Source organism: Oryx dammah, unplaced genomic scaffold (genome assembly GCF_014754425.2).
Source record: "Oryx dammah isolate SB20612 unplaced genomic scaffold, SCBI_Odam_1.1 HiC_scaffold_29, whole genome shotgun sequence".
Lineage (NCBI taxonomy): Eukaryota > Metazoa > Chordata > Mammalia > Artiodactyla > Bovidae > Oryx > Oryx dammah.
In genome coordinates, this window is record NW_024070213.1 from 11788924 (window position 1) to 11808106 (window position 19183).

Sequence of the window (19183 nt, forward strand, 5' to 3'; positions counted from 1 at the left end):
AACGAATTAGTGAAATATGGAAGTTCCCTGGCGGTCCAGTGGTTGGGACAGGGCTTGATCCCTGGTTGGGGAATTTTGTGCTGTGTGTTCAGTTACTAGGCCACGTTCGACTCTTTGTGACCTTGTGGACTATACCCCGCCAGGCTCCTCTGTCCATGGGATTCTCCAGGCAAGAATCTGGAGTGGGTTGCCACGTCCTCTTCCGGGGGATCTTCCCAGCCCAGGAACAGAGGGCTGTTTGCAGAAGAGCTGGGTTTAATGTGTGAAGGCATCCACCTACTAGAGGTCTAGCAGTGTGGAAAAAAAGAATTAGTAAAATCACACTGACCTGATTCTTCCCAAATGTGTTCAAATGAAGCATCGAAAACTCAGCTATTCTGCTTCCCAGAGTCTGTTTCTGGCACAAGGACCCCACAACCAGCTTTTGAACTAAAGTGTGAGTGGCAGACGCTGGGCTGGAGCTGGTGAAACAGCGACACCGTGTGGCCAGACAGGAGGGCAGCCAGGCGAGGAGCTGGGGACCTGGCCGTGGCTCAGGGAGATGGAGGTCAGGTCCCCACCGTGGAAGGAACACAGCCCCTTACATGTGCGAGTGGACTCATGTCCTTGTACACAAACGCTCCTCTCGTCCTCAGCCCAAGACGGGAAAGCAGGACCATGAGTGTTCTCCAATCAGAAGGATGCAAGCAGGCGGCTGCAGGGCATTTGAAGACGGCAAATTCTACATTTGCCGTCTCTGCTCCCAAGGGCCCTGGGAGATTTACAGGAACATCTGGCCACCCTCATCCCTCCCGGATGTTTCTTCTTGGTGAGGACTCCGGCCCTGCTGCTCAGGGGGTGCAAAGGAAGCAGCTGGCACCGCAGAGTCATTACCCTCAAAGGGGAATATCTTTATTTTGTTGTTGCTTTTTGTTTAATTATTTTAAAAAAATCTTTTTCTTCTTTCTCAAAGGGACGTGTCTTTACAGTTTGGTTTTGGCCATGCAGCATGCAGGACCTGATCCCCAACCAACGATAGAACCTGAACCCCCTACAGTGGGAACACCCATCCCTAATCACTGGACTGCGAGGGACGTCCCAAAGGGAAGTATATTTAAATCATTAGCAGGAACTCCTGACCCTTCAAGTCGAGCTCAGAGTAAAACAGTCTACATTCTGGGACGGAATGGCAGCAGGCTTGTCACCGTGTAGGGACACCCAGACGGTGTCCAGTCTGGGGACACCTCTTAGCAGTTTTACCCCCTCAGCCCTGCGAGACAGAGAAAGGCTTCACTTCACCCTTGAAGGTTTTGAGGGAGCAGGAGCCCCCCTCACACTCGGCCTGGGCTCAGATTTTCACCCCTTTGAGGAAAGTCTCAGGACCAGCCCCACAATTCCATGATGTCATGGATAAGGGACTTTGCTTGAGCATGTCCAGAGTAAACAGTTAGGGGTCTGCATGGGACAACAAGCTGGAGTGTGTCCTCCCATCCAAATACCCGCGAAGAAGCCCCTCTCACCTCAATGAACTCTGAACCCCGCGCTGAGGTCCTAGGGAAGTGGGGGGCACCAGCCAGGGGTCCTCCTGGGAACTTGGCTCAAGGACCAGTGAGGGAGTCAGAGTGACTTCCAGTGGCTGTCAGTTCGGACCCTGTGGGTCCCCACCAGGAGGGGCAGGGCGCAGACGGAGGGAAGCCCAGTCCGGTAGGTCCCGAGGGTCTGGGACAGGCGGGACCCCTCTGAACCCCGACGTTACCTTCCTCCTTCAAGCCGGCTCAGATCAGCCTCTGTCACTTGCAGCTTTGAGAGAACAAACCACACAGACTGAAGCCAAGGACATGGTTTTGGTCTTTTGTAGGCGAGTTGGTCCATCTTCTCTCATGGACCATTCCTCTCAAAAACGTCTACCAAAGGAATCTGGGCGACCGTGTGAGGAGCTGTTACGGGTAACACAGCCGGACGTTCCTTGGTGTCAAGAAAGGAGGTTCTTCTCTAGGTACTGAAGACACAGCAGGAGACGGGACCACAGATGCCCTTAGGCAGAACCTGCAGTGTCATTTGCTCTTTATAACCAAGTTAATTCTGCAACCCCATCCCTTCCCTAGAAACAACCTTTTCTAACATGAAACCAGTGACTTGAGTGGCTACTGCCTCGACATCTCTCCCAGCAACTGCCTCCCTTTCTAGAGTGCCTGAGCTCTGCCTTATTCTCCCTGGCCCCAGATACTTGCTCCTTGGAAGAAAAGCTATGACAAACCTGCTAAGCTGCTAAGTCACTCCAGTCGTGTCCGACTCTGTGCGACCCCCTAGATGGCAGCCCACCAGGCTCCCCCGTCCCTGGGATTCTCCAGGCAAGAACACTGGAGTGGGTTGCCATTTCCTTCTCCAATGCATGAAAGTGAAAAGTGAAAGTGAAGTCGCTGAGTTGTATCCGACTCTTATTGACCCCATGGACTGCAACCTACAAGGCTCCTCCACCCATGGGATATTTCAGGCAAGAGTACTGGAGTGGGGTACCATCGCCTTCTCCATGACAAACCTAGACAGCGTATTAAAAAACAGACATTGCCAACAAAGGTGTATAGTCAAAGCTATAGTTTTTCCAGCAGTCATGTATGGATATAAGAGTTGGACCATAAAGAAGGCTGAGCGCCAAAAAAATTGATGTTCTTGAACTGTGGTGTTGGAGAAGATTCTTGAAAGTCCCTTGGACTGCAAGAAGATCAAACCAATCAATCCTAAGGAAGGACTAATAGTGAAGCTGAAGCTCCAATACTTTGGCCACCTGAGGCAAAGAGCTGACTCACTGGAAAAGACCCTGATGCTGGGAACGACTGAAGGCAGGAGAAGGGATGGCATCATCGACTCAATGGACATGAGTTTGATCAAACTCCTGGAGATAGTGAAGGACAGGGAAGCCTGGCATGCTGCAGTTCGTGTGGGTCACAGAGAGTAGGACACAACTGAGTGACTGAAAAACAACAAGCAGGTACTCCAAAGCTGGAGTTCTGGCCCTGGACCAGACATGGTGACACAGAGAAGCCAGTAGAGGGCATCCCCATCACCCGTGCAAATCCAAGAGCCCAGGAGGATGGATGGGAGGTAAAATGGGAGGCCAAATGTGAGGTTTAACCTCCAACCTCTGAGTTCTGTTCAGAACAGCAGAGTTAACAGCCATGGTTGATCCCTGAGTTGCCTTTGGCGGGGGCGGGCATACATGCGTCACCTTATTAATTCTCATGACATCCCCCGTCCCTCTCACTTAGACCAGGGCTCTGAATGATCCCTGTCCCCTCACCCTCTTGTGTGTGTGTGCACTGTGCAGCAGGTTTCCGAGGACTGGATCAAAACTAAAAAGGAGGCACGTATCCAAATAAGGAAAGAGATAGAAGCTTCAGTGGAGGGTGTTTAATGTCGGAGGGAGCTACACCTGGGGCAGAGCCGAGCCCATGCCAGGAGCCGGCCCCGGCCTGCCCCGGCCTCCCTGGACAAGGAGGGCCAACGGAAGTATCAGAGCATCTGTTCCCAGTGGTGCGGGAGCCCGGTGCGACCACCTGACTGGGCACCACCTGGCTTTCTGCAGCTCAGGCCCAGATGCTGTGGGAGCCGAGGAGGGAGCCCGCGAACCCTGGAGTAAGAAAATCTCTCGCTGGAAAGAAGGGCCCCAGAGTCGGGGGAGGAGCTGGTCTGGCCATCAGAGGTGACAAGGGGCCTGTCCTCTTTCCTGTAACTGTGGATTCTGCAAGCACACACAGACGAATATGTGAGAAGGCACCGGGCCTCTCACGGAACTGGTCGGTGTCCTGTTGGAGACCCAGAAGATGCCAGGGGTGAGGCTGAGTTCCTGTCACCATCCAAGGGGCTACCTAGCTTAGCAGTCAGGGTCACAGGACCGTCACCCACCCAACAAGGACTCCAGATGCCATCCACTTCTCCCTCCAAGCACCCTCTCTGTCCTCAAGACCTCGTCAGGTAGGCCATGAACATTCCCAAGCCCCCACCTCTAGAGAGGCCCCGCCAGGGCAAGAGACAAAGCCCACGTCCCACCCACCGGGAGCAGAGACCCTCAATCCTCAAAGATCTCCAGCATCTCTTAAATAAGCTTCTCCTTTCTGTTGTCTTCTTTTAATTATTTACCATCCAGCTTTCCTTTATACAAATATAAAATATATTTATATAGATTTATATCCCATAGACTTCCGGGCCTGGCTCGGAGGAGCGGGCAGCGGCCCCGGCTACTTGCAGACGAACTGGTCCACGACCTGCGTGCACTTCTTGCAGCGGACGAAGCAGCACCAGTGGAACTTGCAGTGGCAGCGCTCGGTCCGCACGCTCTTGAACTGGTCGTAGCCACGGCCGCAGCACATGAGCGCACAGCCGTCCAGGCCCTCGGACGTCTTGTTGCACAGGCGGCCCCGCGTGCCCAGCGAGCCCGTGCTCTCGTCGCGAAGACAGTAGTCCGGGCTGGGGTCCACGTACACCAGGTCCTCAGGGGTGGGCGGCTTGAAGCGGCTGTTGACTAGCTCCAGCTTGCCGCGGCGGGTGATGCGCATGGCGGCCGCGCTGTCGTACTTCTCCTTCAGCTGGTCCCCCACCTTGCGGAACTCGGCCAGCTGCAGCCAGCAGGTCTTGAGGCTGCAGGACCCCGAGACGCCATGGCATTTGCAGGCCACGTCTGCTGTCTTGTACACAGCCTGCGGAGGGGAGAGAGAAGAGGATGAGAAGAACGTCCCAGCAAGAGATGCCCAGAGGCCGGCTGGGGTCGCCACAGGGCGAGTGCAGGTGGGGGCTGGCGGGGTGGGCGTGTGCAGAGGCCTAGGTTCTCCAACCGTGTCTAGGTCTCTCCAGACTGAAAGGACATGAACAGCAGCAGCACAGAGAAAACCGCAGGGAGGTGATGCCCAGTCTGATCTGCTTCCAGAACGGCCTTGCCCTTCCAACTTTGTTGCTGTTTAGTCGCTCAGTCATGTCCGACCCCATGGACTGCAGCCCGCCAGGCTCCTCTGTCCATGGGGTTTCCCAGGCAAGGATACTGGAGTGGGCTGCCATTTCCTCCTCCAAGGGATCTCCCCAACCCAGGGATCGAACCCGCATCTTCTGTCTCTCCCCTACACTGGCAGGCAGGCCCACCAGGGAAGCTCCTTTGTGTTATCCAACTCTTATTACTTGAAATGTGTCATCGTTACCAGCAGGGGAAGAAAAAAAGATATTTCTATCTTGATCAATGTCTCAAACAAATAAAAACCAATAAAATGAGTCCAGCTTCTACATAATACAGAGTCCAAGACAGAAAAAAAAAAGAATCAGCTGTACCAGGAGCCTACAACAGAGACCTTGTCTGGCCACAAGCTCTCTCCGATCCTGCCAAGTCCCCCAGGAATTAAACGCTCCCCTTTTCTGGGTTAAGTGGGTCATTAGCTCTGCAGAGCCGTCGGACTCCTCCCCATAAACCACAGCACACTTATGACAAGACACCCCCTGGGAGCGGCTGCGATGGGGGGAAGTGGGGCGGGCCCTCTGCCACGGGACAATGGATCGGGGGAAGGCGATGCTGGGAAAACAAACCCACCCAGAAGTCACTGAACCACAGCAGCGGGAGGAGACTGAACATGGGCTACCCTAGACCCAAAGGGGAAAGCAGGAGCGGACCAGAAAGCTGCTCACAAAGTGCTTTTCAGCGAAAGCATACGGACGCATTGTGTCCAGCGGCCCTGGCAGCCGTCCCAGAAGTGCAGATGGTGGGATAAAGATGCAGGTCCGCTGCCCAACATTTTCTTCTGCCACGGCTATTGTCACCGACGCAGGCAGAACTCATTTGTCAAGGGCTCCTCTCAGCTTTCTTTTCAAGGGTCCCCAGATTGTGTCTTTATTCGGCAGGAACCACTGCAGGTGCAAGCAAGAGCTTCCACACCATCAGCTCGTATTACGACTGCCCGGACTCCTCCCGATTTTTTTCTGGTGCGGGACTACCCCCACTGTCTTAGGGTGGAGACACTGAGGACCACCCAGGAGGGAGTACACCCCAACCTTGGGGCTTAAAAAGGGTTTAGGATGGAGAAGGTGGGCAGGGCCCTCCCCGAGCACTTTGGCTAGCGGCTTGAAGGCAGAAGTGACCCCCTATTCCTACAGGCACTTCAAAGACAGCGCCTGCAGTCACCCTCTGGCTCCGATCCCCTGGGTCTGAGATGGAGCCTGACATTCCCTGGAATGGTCCTCGGTTTGGAGAGGGACTTCCAGCACGAGGAAGAAGCATTAAGGGCCTAAAGCTGTGTACCTGCCCTAAGTGAGTTGGAGAGAAGGCAGGATAGCATCTATCTCCGGGGGGAGCAAACACTCGGGGATTTGGGGAAAGAGAGTCGGGGAGGCTCCAGGGGAGGGACAGGAATTTCAGTAAAACAAATCTAGAAGGGAGAGCACCACTGAACCTCGCTATTCACACATTCATTCTCCTTCCTCTAGGAAGAAAGACATCACAGAGACAGTAATGCCTGTATTTTAGATATTTCACCGTTGCTCATATACAGACGCGCCTCTTGCAAGAGAAGGGGGAGGGGATTTTGGCCTTCCTGGTAACTGAAAAAGCAATAACATGTTTGTAAGTTTTTCTTAGTGCTCTGTCTTGCCCCCAGCAGAGCCCCCTCCCCCTCTTCCACATGTAACAGTGTGCCCGAGCTCAGTTACTGGCAGGATGTCACAAGGATGGGGCAGTTTTCATCTAGAAAATGCTCAGAGGCCCTGCAGTGACAAGGCAGTATCAACCCACTGCTCTGGCCTTCAGTATGTAAAATGGGGTCACTGGAGGTTCTCAAAGGCAAGAGAAATTTCTTGCAAAGTGTCCCTGACGTTTACACTGCACCAAGATGTCAGATCCTAGATAGCCTACTTTAAAAAAATAAAAATCCAGTTGTAAAATAGCAGTCCAGGCACTTTCCCATCCCCGCCAGTACTCAGTCCTTCCCGAGGAAGGCTCTGTGTAGGTGTGAGGAAGTGGGGGGTGATGGATGGAGGAGGCCTGCTCCTTGGAGGTGGGATGAGAACTCGAGAGAGACAGAAGTTCCCCACCTGGAGCAGATGGAGGCCGGGGAGAGATAAAGGGTTGTGAAGAGGTATGGAGCCTACAGGATGGGGGCCCAAAGACGGGAGCAGACGGAGGAAGCCGGGGAGGGTGTGGGAAGGGCAGATGGAAGGCGCAGCAGAGATAAGGGCTGGAAAAAGCAAACAAACAATTAAGGGTGATGAAATGAGGAGCCAGCAGAAGTGGGGTCAAGATTCGACTGACAAGACCGGCTGAGGGTAGACGCCTGGTCACCTCTGCCTCTGCAACAGAGTCAGAGAAGGAAAACCTTCATCCCTGTGGCCTCTTGCTAGGAGGCCCAGGGGAGTTTCCTCTGCACTGACATATACGCCCACCAGCTAAAGAGCAGAGCAGAGGGCCCAGAGGGCTGCAGCTGAGATGGCGAGGAACAGGAAGCATGTCTGAAAGGCTCCACTGCCCTCCAGACACAGATACCACGGAGCACAGGGGATGCGAAGATGGTGGACGGCAACTGGGCTTCCTTGGTGTCTCAGACAGTAAAGAATCTATTTGCAATGCAGGAGACCAGAGTTCGATCCCTGGGTCAGGCAGATCTCCTAGAGAAGGGATTAGCAACCCACTCCAGTATTCTTGCCTGGAGAATCCCATGGACAGAGGAGCCTGGAGGGCCCATGGGGTCGCAAAGAATCAGACACGACTGAGCAACTAGCACAACACTTGCAGGTGGTATTTACTGGGATCTTGAAAAATGGGTAGAATTTGGGCATTTAGGAGATAAGGTGAAGACTTAACCTTTTTTGTTTGTTTGTTTCTTTTTATCAACCATGTTAGACGCCCAAAGACAGGCAAACAGAGAGGAGGTGGAGCAGATGAAGACACTTCACAAATGACTGGCGGAGCCGAACAGCACTGGTCTCTGAGCCCAGGTACACAGGCCAGAGCCGCGGCCTAGACTCCTGACTCACCACAGATGGGCACCCACACCTGGCTAAACAACACTCTGAACACGGACTCTGCAGAAATGATGCTGGGCAACGACCAAGTCTAATCCCGACCTGTTGTCAGGTAGTGACGGTGCTAAGCATCCTACCAAGACCGGGGACCGCAAGTCATATGAGAGGCAATTCCAGTCCTTTTGTTTGACATGTGCTCCTATGAAACATGAGTTAATTTTTTTTTAACTTTAACATAGAAACACTTTTTAAGAAGTATATCCATATCCTATTACTGAATCACCAATGAACCAACATTAAACTTCTGAATTTATTTCTCCTCCAGAAACTGCCGTTCCTGTTTTTTTTTCACAGGCTCATCTTTGGTCTTGTGAAGAACCTTGCCAGGCCCCGAACCTGGGTTTGACATGGACCTGGGTGTGGACAGCTCTCCCGGAGAGAGGTCTGTGTGCTTTCCTGAGAGGTCGGGGACCAGAAGGGTCTCCTGCCACCCAGCACTCAGGCCTCACACCTCTCTCCAGGGGGACCTGGATGCACAGTGGACACCTGACCAGCAAAAGACAGAGCTTCCAGCTGAGCAAACTGTCTAGGCTCTGGCAGAGCAGACCCGGGAAAGAGGAGCAGGCCGTGTGCCCGGAGGCTGGGGGCTCCCTGAGCAGGTATAGTGGATGGGCACGGAGCTCTCCAGCAGCCGTTCAGGAAGCCTAGCGCCCCGGGGCACTCTGCACATAAGACAAAGCCAGCTCCCCGAAACCTACGTGTTACTTTCCACTGAAATTGAGGCTCGGAAGCCCTTGTGTCTTATATGAGATTGATGAGCCTAGGCCTTCAAAGGTGGCCACCTTCTGCATTTCCACTCGGGTTAAAGCACACACACAGGTAAGAATCTCTGTGGTCAGACTCATCTCTTTCTGGACCAGCCAGAAGCTGGCAGCACAGCCCAGGAACAGCCGATGGTGTAGGTGTGTGTGGGGTGGGTAGGGTCCTCCGTCTGGGTGTGTATGGGGGTGGGGGTGTCTACAGTTTGGGTGCGTGTGGGGAGGGGGATTACATGGTCACTGCCTATGTCCCGGTGGCCAGCAAGCCGCCCAGGTGCACAGGGGCCAGAGCCCACCCTCCAGGTACGTGTGGGGCAGGGATCGCTTACCCTCCGGCCTGCCTCGTTGTTCTGCAGGTTCATGAGCACGCGGCCCTGCTCCTCCGAGCCCTTGGCGAAGTTCTTCTCCCGCTCGCGGGCGTCCACGAACTCCTTGGCGAAGCGGTAGCCGTAGTCCACGTTGTCGCCGCAGCCGCCCCACAGCCAGTCCCGGGGCAGGTCCTTGGGCCGTGCAGCCCGGCTGCAGCCACAGGTGGACAGCTCGCCCTCACGGCAGGCGCGGCTGATAGCATTCACCACCCCGGCCGCGCTCACAGCGTAGGTGAAGGCCGTCTCCCGGCTCCCTGCAGACAGAGGGGCAGACAGACAAGGGGAGAGGTGAGGCCCTCCCCTGCACCTCCCCCCGCACCCACCGCCGCTCTGGCCCGCATCGGGAACAGGGCATCTCCCACTGCCGAGGCTCCAGGGTTAGAAAGGACCTGGACCAAGAACCCAAGTGTCCCTTCAGCGCCAGCCAGCACCTCATCCCATCTGGATAACTTTACCCACCGGCACCTTCCTATCAGGCCAGCCTGAATGGACCAGAGAGTGGGGTTAACACATTTGTGGACCAGCCGGAAGGAGGCTGAGGAGGGATCACGGGACCTGCAGTGCGACTCCAACCTGGCACTCATCTCTCCCTCACAGACCTGCTTCTCACCCTCCACGAGTCACACATCTGTCTGTCTGTGGCTGCATCACCTAGGTAAACTCACACACCTGTCTACAGCTGCATCCCCTAGCTAAACAGCGGCCAAGACCAGGAGTAGAAATGAGCCAGGATCACAACGACAGGAACCATCCCAGCCGCTTCCCTCTGTCTCCAAGGTCCCCACTGCCTCCCACCCGACAGCGCTGGGGCATAGACGCTCGGCACAGTCTCTCTTGACGTCCAGATCATTTCCTGTAAAAGAATCCATCGCTACAGCAAGCCACTTAAAGGGCCGTATGATGTATGCTCTACTTCAATAAAAACGCTTATAAAAATAATACTCGGCCCCCAGAGACATGCAAATCAAAATCAAAGGACATCACTTCACACCCGTGAGGAAGGCTGTCATCCAAAAGGCGACTAGTGACAAGCTGGTGAGGACATGGAAAAACCAGAACCCTCATGTGCTGCTGGTGGGAATGTTTGATGGTGCAGCTGCTTTGGAGAACAGTCTGGCAGCTCCTCAAAAGGTTAAACATAGAATTATCACATGACCCAGCAACCCCAACACCTAAGAATATAACCAAGATCAACGGAAAGGTGTGCACAGAAAAACCTCTACCTGAATCTTCATCACAACATTATTGATACTATCTGAAAAGGTGGCAACAACCTATAATGACCATCAATGACACAGATGAATGGGTAAATGGAAGGTGGTATTGCACAAGCAGTGAAATAGTATTCAGCCATAGAAAGTAATGAGGTAATGGGGACAGGCTCCAGCATGGATGAACCTTGAGGTATTAACGGGAAGTGAGCACTTCACATTTTGTATTGGACAGACACAAAAGGCCACATATTGTATGGCCCCAGGATATGGGGCCATATAATATGAAATGTCCACAGTATGAAATTTCATACAGACAGAAGGATGAGTGTTGTCTGGGGTTTGGAGAGGAGGGAGAAGACATGGAGCACGCCCACGAACAGGAGTGTGGTGTCTCCATAGGGCTGTGACAACATCCTGGCTGGCTGTACAGCCTGCTGAATATACACGGGACTGTACACTTTAAAATGCTGTGTTGTATGCAATGTGCATTATATTCAGTAAAATCATTATGAGAAATAATAAATCATACTCGTATGGACTCAGACATAGAGACGGGGAAGGTGTTCTTAGCAAGGAACTGAGATTCAGTCCTGATTTCAGTGAGGAAACTAGGCAGAATCTTCTTTTTTTTGAAAATTAAATAAAATTTTCAACTTTTAAAAAATTAAAAAAATTTAAAAATTTTAAACATAAAAAAATAACATTTTTGAAAATTAAAAAATTTTCTTCTTTTTGGCTGCACTGCATTGCATGCAGGATCTTAGTTCCCTGCTGCTGCTGGTGCTGCTAAGTCACTTTAGTCGTGTCTGACTTTGTGCGACCCCATAGATGGCAGCCCACCAGGCTCCCCCATCCCTGGGATTCTCCAGGCAAGAACACTGGAATGGGTTGCCATTTTCTTCTCCAATGCAAGAAAGTGAAAAGTGAAAGTGAAGTCGCTCAGTCGTGTTTGACTCTTAGCAACCCCATGGACTGCAGCCTACTAGGCTCCTCTGTCCATGGGATTTTCCAGGCAAGAGTACTGGAGTGGGGTGCCATTAGTTCCCTGACCAGGGATCAAACCTGCGCCCCCTGCAGTGGAAGCTGAAGCCCTAACCACTGGATCACCAAGGAAGTCCCTTTTTAAAAAAAATTTTTTTTAATTGGGCAGACTCTTCTGCTCCCCATGTCCCCCTCTTCTGAGGCTCTGGGGTCAAAGGTGGCCATCCCACAACCTTGTCTTGGCAGGTGGTGAGGCAGGCAGTCTGAAGTCACTGCTACATCCAGTGTGATCTCCCACCTGGCCCTACTTCTGGATGGTCGGGCAAGACACAGCAAAGTTTGCAACCAGAACACACGGGGCAAGTCAGTTTTGCTCCTTTAAGCAGGGGCCGACTTCTGGTCAGATATGGAGTAGAACTGAGCCACCAGGGAAGCCAGGTGATACAGGAAGCCACACGGGACCAGCGGTTGGGACTGACATTTGAGCCCCTGTGAACTTCGGCCAGAGTCAGGATCTATGGGTCTAGGGAATCAGACTGTGTGAGTTCCCAGGATGGTAAGATGGCCAAGAGGTCTTTGGGAGGGGGCCCTGGACCCCACTTTGAGGGAGTCATGTCTGAGAAATCTTCTTAAGACGGGCCTTGACACCCTACCTGGCTGCCCAGGACAGATACCATCTGAAGCTGGACCAGACCTACACTCTGTCTGTCAGGAGCACTGCTTTTACAACCTGCCTTGGAGAATCGGGGCCTTCCCTGGTTGAGATGGTAAAGAATCTGCCTGCAATGCAGGAGACCCGGGTTTGATCCCTGGGTCGGGAAGATCCCCTAGAAAATGGAACGGCAACCCACTCCAGTATTCTTGCCTGGAGAATCCCCTGGACAGAGGAGCCTGGCAGGCTATAGTCCATGGGGTCACAAAGAGTTTGGACATGACTGAGCATCTAGCACTAACACTTGGGAGAATCATGTTGGGTTCCCAAGGCCACCCAGTCTGTCTGTGTTAAATGACACTAATCACCAGAATGTTCTTTCCCAGAACAAGCTGCAAGATGACTTCCTACCACTTCCCTCTGCTGGAGCTAATCCCTCCTCCATCTGACAGCCCTTCAGTATTTGAAAACAACGAATATGCCTTTTATGTTTTCTCTTTTCCAAGTTACATATGTCTGATTTCCTTTTTTTTTTTTTCTTAGTAAACACACTTTGCAGAGCTGAGTCACCCTTCTCAGAACTGCCTTTAAAAACAATGTTTCTGCAGCTGAGTGTTTACTGCAGACAACAGGGCTCTGAGGGTCCCAGCCCACCCTGTAGCTGGTGAATCACCCACCGGTGAATCCGCTTGGCATCTCTCCTGGTCATTCTGCCTCCTTTGTTTTGGAGCATCACTGGGCCTGGAGTGCAGGCAACCCCGCCCCACTGGGGCAGCATGGGAGTCTCAGGTGAGTCTCGGAACAGACCTCACGCTGCTCTCAGCAAGCAGGGAACTGGGGACTTCGGAGTGGATGAGCGATGTGGGGACCTCTCTAGGTGTGTGCTTAGTTGCTCAGGTGTGTCTCAGTTTTTTCGACCCTTGTGGACCGTAGCCCACCAGGCTTCTCTGTCCACGGGATTCTCCTGGTTCTCCTGCACTGCAGGCAGATTCTTTACCATCTGAGACATCAAGGAAGCCCATGTGCGAAACAATTCAGGGGATAAATGCTGATAAACCAGCAGCCGTGGAGCTCCTGAGAGATGGTGCATCTCCAGCCTCCGGGTAGGTGCCTCCAGGTGAAGGGCCTGGTGCCCTCTGGGGCACTCTGCTGCCCTCTGGTGGTAGATGCTTGCAGTGGCTCTAAGGGGAGGTTCCACGCCAGACAAAGGGAGAGGACCAGTTAGAACCCAGCCTCCGCCCACTTTCCCAGGCAGCATAAGCCTGCAGGGAAGGTGCAGAAGGGGACACTGACAACAAGGACAAGAGAAGGGTTCCGTCTGTGACAGAACAGGGCCAGAGACTGGTGTCCGCTTTCACTGGTGAAAGCGTGTGTGTGTCCAGCTCTTTGCGACCCCCTGGACTGTAGCCCGCCAGGCTCCTCTGTCAGTGGGTTTCTCCAGGCAAGAATACTGGAGTGGGTAGCCATTCCCTTCTCCAGCTATCTTCCCGACCCAGGGATCAAACTTATGTCTCTTACCTCTCCGGCACTGGCAGGCGGGTTCTTTATCACTAGTACCACCTGGGAAGCCCTCCCCACGCCAACTGGCACACTCCACAGAGATTATGGTCCCGACACCCCTTCTTCCCTAAAGCAAAGCCTCACTTTTTGGTCTTCACACGACAAAACTACATGAACTGAACAGAATCTGGCCAATGTCAGGCATTCACTTGGTCCCAAAGAAACACTAGCTCCCTGGCAGTGACTACGGGGTGTCTCTCTCTATACCTTTCACGAGGAAGAAAAACTGATGGGGGGGGCATAATTCTTGAGGTATGAGCCTACCGTGTTCCCCTCTCTGGGGGCTGAGAATTAAAGCCACCTTCCTATCTCCTCCAAACTCTGTCTCTGTATTTTTATACAGCTTTGGTGGGCAGAGAAAGCCAAGATTTTGGCCTGCAACATACCTGGGCCATTCTAGTTTCTTCACCTGAGATACAGTGGGCAGGGAGAACGGCTGACCCAGATACCCACCAGGAAGAAATGCCTATTTGAGAAGAACTGATAAAGAGTTCCTTGGATTGCAAGGAGATCAAACCACTCAATCCTAATGGAACTCAGCCCTGAATATTCATTGGAAGGACTGATGCAGAAGCTGGTGGCATCACTGGCTCAATGGACATGAGTCTGAGCAAACTCCAGGAGATAGTGAAGGACAGAGAAGCCTGGCCTGCTGCAATCGATGGGGTTGCAGAGTCGGACACGACTCGACGGAGTGACTGAACAAGGATAAACTATGAATGAAGCCCTCCTGACCCCCAGGTCCATTCTTTTGGGAAAGAATGGGAGGGTTACAGGAACTCATGAGCACTCCTTTCACAGACTTCAAGCTGATATTCAAAGGAGAGAAGCAAGGTTCCAAGTGTGCTTCCCTGACCTCACTTTCTCCGCCGTGGGCCAGGTGCAGGGGCTCCGCAACAGAGGCACAGAGAAGCCTGAGCCGACCTGCTCACTGCCTGCCAGAAACACAGCCTAGGGGGACTCCAGAAGGTCGCCTTTAGGGGGAAGCTGTTCTGGGAGAATGTGAGCTGGGACCTGAGGCTCTAACACCTTTCTTTTATGGCCCTGGGGATAAGAGCCAGTAGAATAGAGGCCGGATTTCTCAATTTCTTGCCAGGGAGGGAAGGACTGCATTTCAAAAGGACCTAAAACAATTAGACCCCAGATCACACCTCCATCTAAGCAATAGGGCAGCCCAAGAATCTTGGGCCAGGAGCTGGAGAGGGAGATGCGGGAATCCAGGTGGGGGTGGGGGGAGGCGGAGGGCTTCGGGGAGTGGCGGGTGGGCGCTCCTCCTTCCTCCTCCTTCAGTCTGCCCATCCCCCAGTTTCACACACATTCTCTTTCAAATGAAAAGGCCAGGACTGGATCTGGGTTGGGTTAATGACAGCCACTGCCAATCTGACCCAAAGTCTCTCTGAGTCCAAAAGGAAGAGACGAAACTCTGTAGACACTCAGGGCTGCAGTTCTGTGTTCTCTGCCCACAGCTCGGGAGAAGGCCCTGGAGCTGAAACTGGGTGGTGAGTGGGCTTCTCAACGTGCTCACACTCAACGCGGACCCTGACCCCAGCTCGAGGCCTTGCCCACTGGGTGGGAGACTGAGGGCCAGCTGACCACCCGCCACTGGAGAACCCCTCCTTGCCTGCGGTCCCGGCCCGCCCCCGCTCACCGATCTGCAGGACTCTCCCAAAGACGGAGGCGTCGTCCACGGTGCTGCAGTTCCAACGGCGCTGCCGGAACTGATGCTGGCACTCCCTGATGCCCGTCCTGGCACCCTCCCCGATGTAGGCCATGTGCTCCTGGTAGAGTTGGCAGAGCTTCCTCTGGCCGGCGGACAGCCCCGGGAGCTGGCTGCACACAGGCTGGGCCCCGATGATGAACATCTCGGGTCTCTGCACCGGGCTCATCGCCAAGGACCTGCAGCCGGAGGGCCGAGGTGAGCGCACGGGCCAGGGCGGCAGCAGGCCCGGAGCTCCACCCACTCCTGGAGGATGGGCCCTGAGCCAAGGGCTTGGGAAGGAGAGTTAGTACAGAGTTCCTGCCTCCAAAGGGAAACAGAGGCACAGGTGTAGGCGACACGCGAGACGCGGAATGTCTGAGACCGCCTTGAGCATTTAGATCCATGTGACCAGAGGGGGAAGGGCGCTCAGCGATGGGAGCAGCCTTTAGGAGACTGGGGTGAGTATGCAGGGTGGACACAGGGTTCTGTGCAGGAGTGTAGAGGCCACTGTGGCCCAAGTGTGCGATGTCTGTGGAAAGCAACCAAGGCCTTCAAAGAGAATTCCCCTTAGGCCTTAAGTCAAATCTGATTTACATACAGGGCCAGATACTCGCAAAGTTCTCACTTCCTGCTCACCCCCACAGCTCCTGAGCCCACCCTCTAGGGCTCTCCCCTGGCTCATAGAATAAAATGCTGAGCTGTGGATCTGCCAGCTGAGCAGGATGAGAGCAGAGCCCAGACCAAACAGGGGTGGGGGGCGGGGTGGGTGCCTGCGGGTTCCCTCTGCACCTAGCAGTGACAGTCACCTTAAAACACAAAAGGAAGCCACACGTGGTCCCGTCAATCCCTCAGGCGGGTTTTCAGACTTATAAACCGGGAACCCTAGTCTCCTTGCCCTCACCAGCAGAAGAAAAAAAAAATCGATGTTCTTATTGATCCTATAACAACAAAAGAGCTATTTCTAACAAGCCATGGAGATGGGGGCAGTGGGGGTTGGGGGGACAGGGAGAAGGGATTGTAGCCAGGACCAGAGAAGCCAGATGAACTAATCCTTCATCCTCTGGGAGCCGTCATGTTAACTCTGGGGCTGGAGAGAGAGAGGAAGAGCTGTCCGGTGTCCCGGGGTTCTATAAAGGAATGGCCCCTTCTCCCCCCTCCATCGCCCAGAGGAGACAGGCTGGGAAGGGCTCCGGCCCTGCACTCACCACCAGGAGCTGGCTGCAGCTTGGAGCGGGGCCCAGCAGGCGAACAGCAAGGCAAGCAGGGCCGGCAGGCTGGGCATGGTCCGCCTGCACCCCGCCCCCCCCCCAGGGCCGGGGACGACCCCGGGGATCGATGGCTTCTGAGACGGGGCTCCCTGGAGGGAACAGATGGAAGGGAGAATCAGTGTGGGATGGACCAGGAGACCCCGCTCCCGTGGAAGGCCTGCCTCCCCCCAGGCTCTCTCCCACTCTGGCCTTCTCACCCGAGGGTCGCCCCTGGAGCGGGAGAAGGTGAGGAGCCCTGCTCAGGACCACTCCCTAAGGCAACTGGGAGCCGAGAGACCAGGAAAGAGAGGAAAACGAGACATTTCCACATCAGGCCAGAGACGCTCGGGATGCTGCGTGCGCACCTGCCCTCCTCCAGAGACGGGACCATCCCCTCTGCCCCCCAACCCAGGGATGCAAATGTTGTGTGGAGCTAAAAACACCTGGCGAGTCCATTCCCTACGGGTTCTTGGGAGCCTTCCCTTTCAGTCTGCACCTTCTCCCTTAAAACCGTTTTCTACATCCCAGCCCACGAGGAGAGGACATTTCAGTTTCTCAAGCCCACTCCTCCGGGAGATGTAAAAGCCGCCCCTGGGCTGTGCGGTGGTATCCCCCCTCCAGTGGTCGTGCTTCCTCTATGCTTTCCAGGGGCCCCAGCAGCCCCCCAGCATGGATGCTGGAGGAACTCTCTGGAAATGCACCCCTCCCCCGCTCCTCCCTAAGCGCCCATCCAGGGCACGACCCACACCTCAAGGCCCCTCAGCACCCCAAGCTTCATGAAACTCTGGCTCCTACACTCTGAGCCCCTCCTTCACACACACATCTCACCGCTCAGCGCAGGGCTTCCTGGCTCTCCGGGAGGGGGCGGCAGGGCTTCTGGGTCATCAGCCCAGGAGGTATTTCTGTTCTGGGGCCACCGGGAGAGGAAGGTGGCCGAGCAGGGCCCGGGGGTGCTGGGCCACAGCTGTCCCCACCCCCTCCGGGCTTTTCTTCGGGAGGTCCCAGCTGGGGCGGGGACACCAACAGGCAGGTGGCGGGTGGCGTGGGGTGGGGGGCAGATCAAAGCCAGGACTCGTCCCTGCCCCTTTGTCATGCAGAGCCGGCTCGGAAATGATCCGGCCTGGTCAGCCACTAACAGCTCCCCCACACCCAGCTTTCCTAACAGACCTCGCGCCCTCCCCGACCCTCCCCCCCCCCCCATAAATCCTCCCGTCCCCCAGGGCAGGAGGTCTGTGAATGCCTGCCTGGGACCAGAGATGGAGCAGAGATAGGGCCGGCAGCAGAAGCTAATGGCTTTATGGAGGGGAGGGGACCAGGGCCGGAGCAGGACTGGAGGGAAGTTTCAAAGAGTTTCCTTGTCCAAACACCCTGGACCCCACCACCGGCCCTTCTGGGGGACTGGAGGGCCGGGCGCCCCTCCCTGGGGTCCTCTCCCTCCACGCCCACTCTGCAGCAGGCCCGTCCCCACACCTGAGAGCCGAGTTCTCTCTCCCAGCAGGTGACACTTCTCATCCCCAGGTCCCTCTCTCTCAAGCCTGTCCGCCCCTCACCACCACCACCATCAGGCCCCTGTGAAACCCCTGGCTCTGCAGGCCCCAGGTTCAGCCGAGGCCACACTGGGGCCCTGTCTCTGCGGACAGGAGGCAGGGCAGCTCTGACAGCAGGCGTTAAGGCCAAACTTCCCTGGAGCTGCTAATCTCGGCTCATAAAAATCACCCGGGGCAGGAATCACCACCAAGCAGCTGTTGGGCCACCCTGTGCTCTCCAGCAAACTCTCGGCTCATTAAAATATATATGTGTAGGTTTTACCTTACGTACAGTAACGTATATGCTTCTGGTGCTCCGTGACAACCGGGAGGGGTGGGATGGGGTGGGTGATGGGAGGCAGGTTCGAGAGAGGGGGGATATATGTTTACCCATGGCTGATTCACAGTGATGTATAGCAGAAACCAGCAATTATCCTCCGATAAAAAGTTTAAATATATATATATAGATATTAAAAATTGGGGGAAAAAAGACCCTGCCACATGTGCTAGCATCTTGCTGTACCTTCCAGATAGGTGGCACCTGAAATTGAACACTTCCGCCCCCAAAACACACACAGCATCTCTCAGGACACATTCTTTCCTCAGGACAGAGGTGACACCGCTCCCCCCCAGGGGTCATCTCCTCTGCCTTTCCAGGGTGGAGGGGCAGGAAAGGTGGGTGTTGATGACTGGCCTCCTTGGTATGGGCAGAATGGAAGCAGAGTCTTGCCCTGTCCGGCTGGAATAGAAGGCTCTGAGGCCCAAGGTTTGGCCTGGTGAGCAGACAGAGCAGGATTAAGCAGGCGGGGTCCAGGGTAGGATGCCAACCCCCCGACCCCGCCCAGAGAGCCAGGTCAGATAGTTGCTCTGCCCTCCTGACTCGGTGTTTCATTCCCTCAGCACAGTCATCCACCAGATGTGCCCTGGGGGCCTGCTATGTACCTGTTACGCCCCTGAGTGCCAGAGACACAGCCAGAACAGGCAAGGACACGCTACGTCAGGTCCAGTGAACCTCGAGGAAGGGCTGAGTGGGGACAAAGACCCAGAGTGAGGGTGTCAGTTCATCCTGAGTAGGGCCCTTGGGGGAAGCCTCCCCCAGACTCCCAAGTAGACAGATGGGGGTGCAGCCCTGGTGCCCACAGGCCCCTCT

General features: G+C 54.7%; 1 protein-coding gene across 1 annotated transcript; it reads right to left on the bottom strand.

Annotated features, from left to right (window-relative positions):
• Positions 1-3347: 3347 nt before the first annotated feature.
• On the bottom strand, positions 3348-16642 carry WNT5B (Wnt family member 5B). The gene is made up of 4 exons (XM_040233663.1): positions 16466-16642; positions 15210-15457; positions 9116-9408; positions 3348-4673 (listed from the first exon to the last, which is right to left on the bottom strand). The coding sequence occupies exons 1-4, from the start codon at positions 16540-16542 to the stop codon at positions 4215-4217; spliced, it is 1077 nt and encodes a 358-aa protein (XP_040089597.1). The 5' UTR covers positions 16543-16642; the 3' UTR covers positions 3348-4214.
• Positions 16643-19183: the final 2541 nt, after the last annotated feature.

Excerpts from the sequence above, each read along its gene's own strand:
- WNT5B (XM_040233663.1), bottom strand. The coding sequence starts at position 16,542 with ATGCCCAGCCTGCCGGCCCTGCTTGCCTTGCTGTTCGCCTGCTGGGCC. Across the intron at positions 15,458-16,465 it reads GCTGCAGCCAGCTCCTGGTG|GTCCTTGGCGATGAGCCCGG; the intron begins GTGAGTGCAGGG and ends CTCCGGCTGCAG. Across the intron at positions 9,409-15,209 it reads TGGGAGAGTCCTGCAGATCG|GGAGCCGGGAGACGGCCTTC; the intron begins GTGAGCGGGGGC and ends CTCTGTCTGCAG.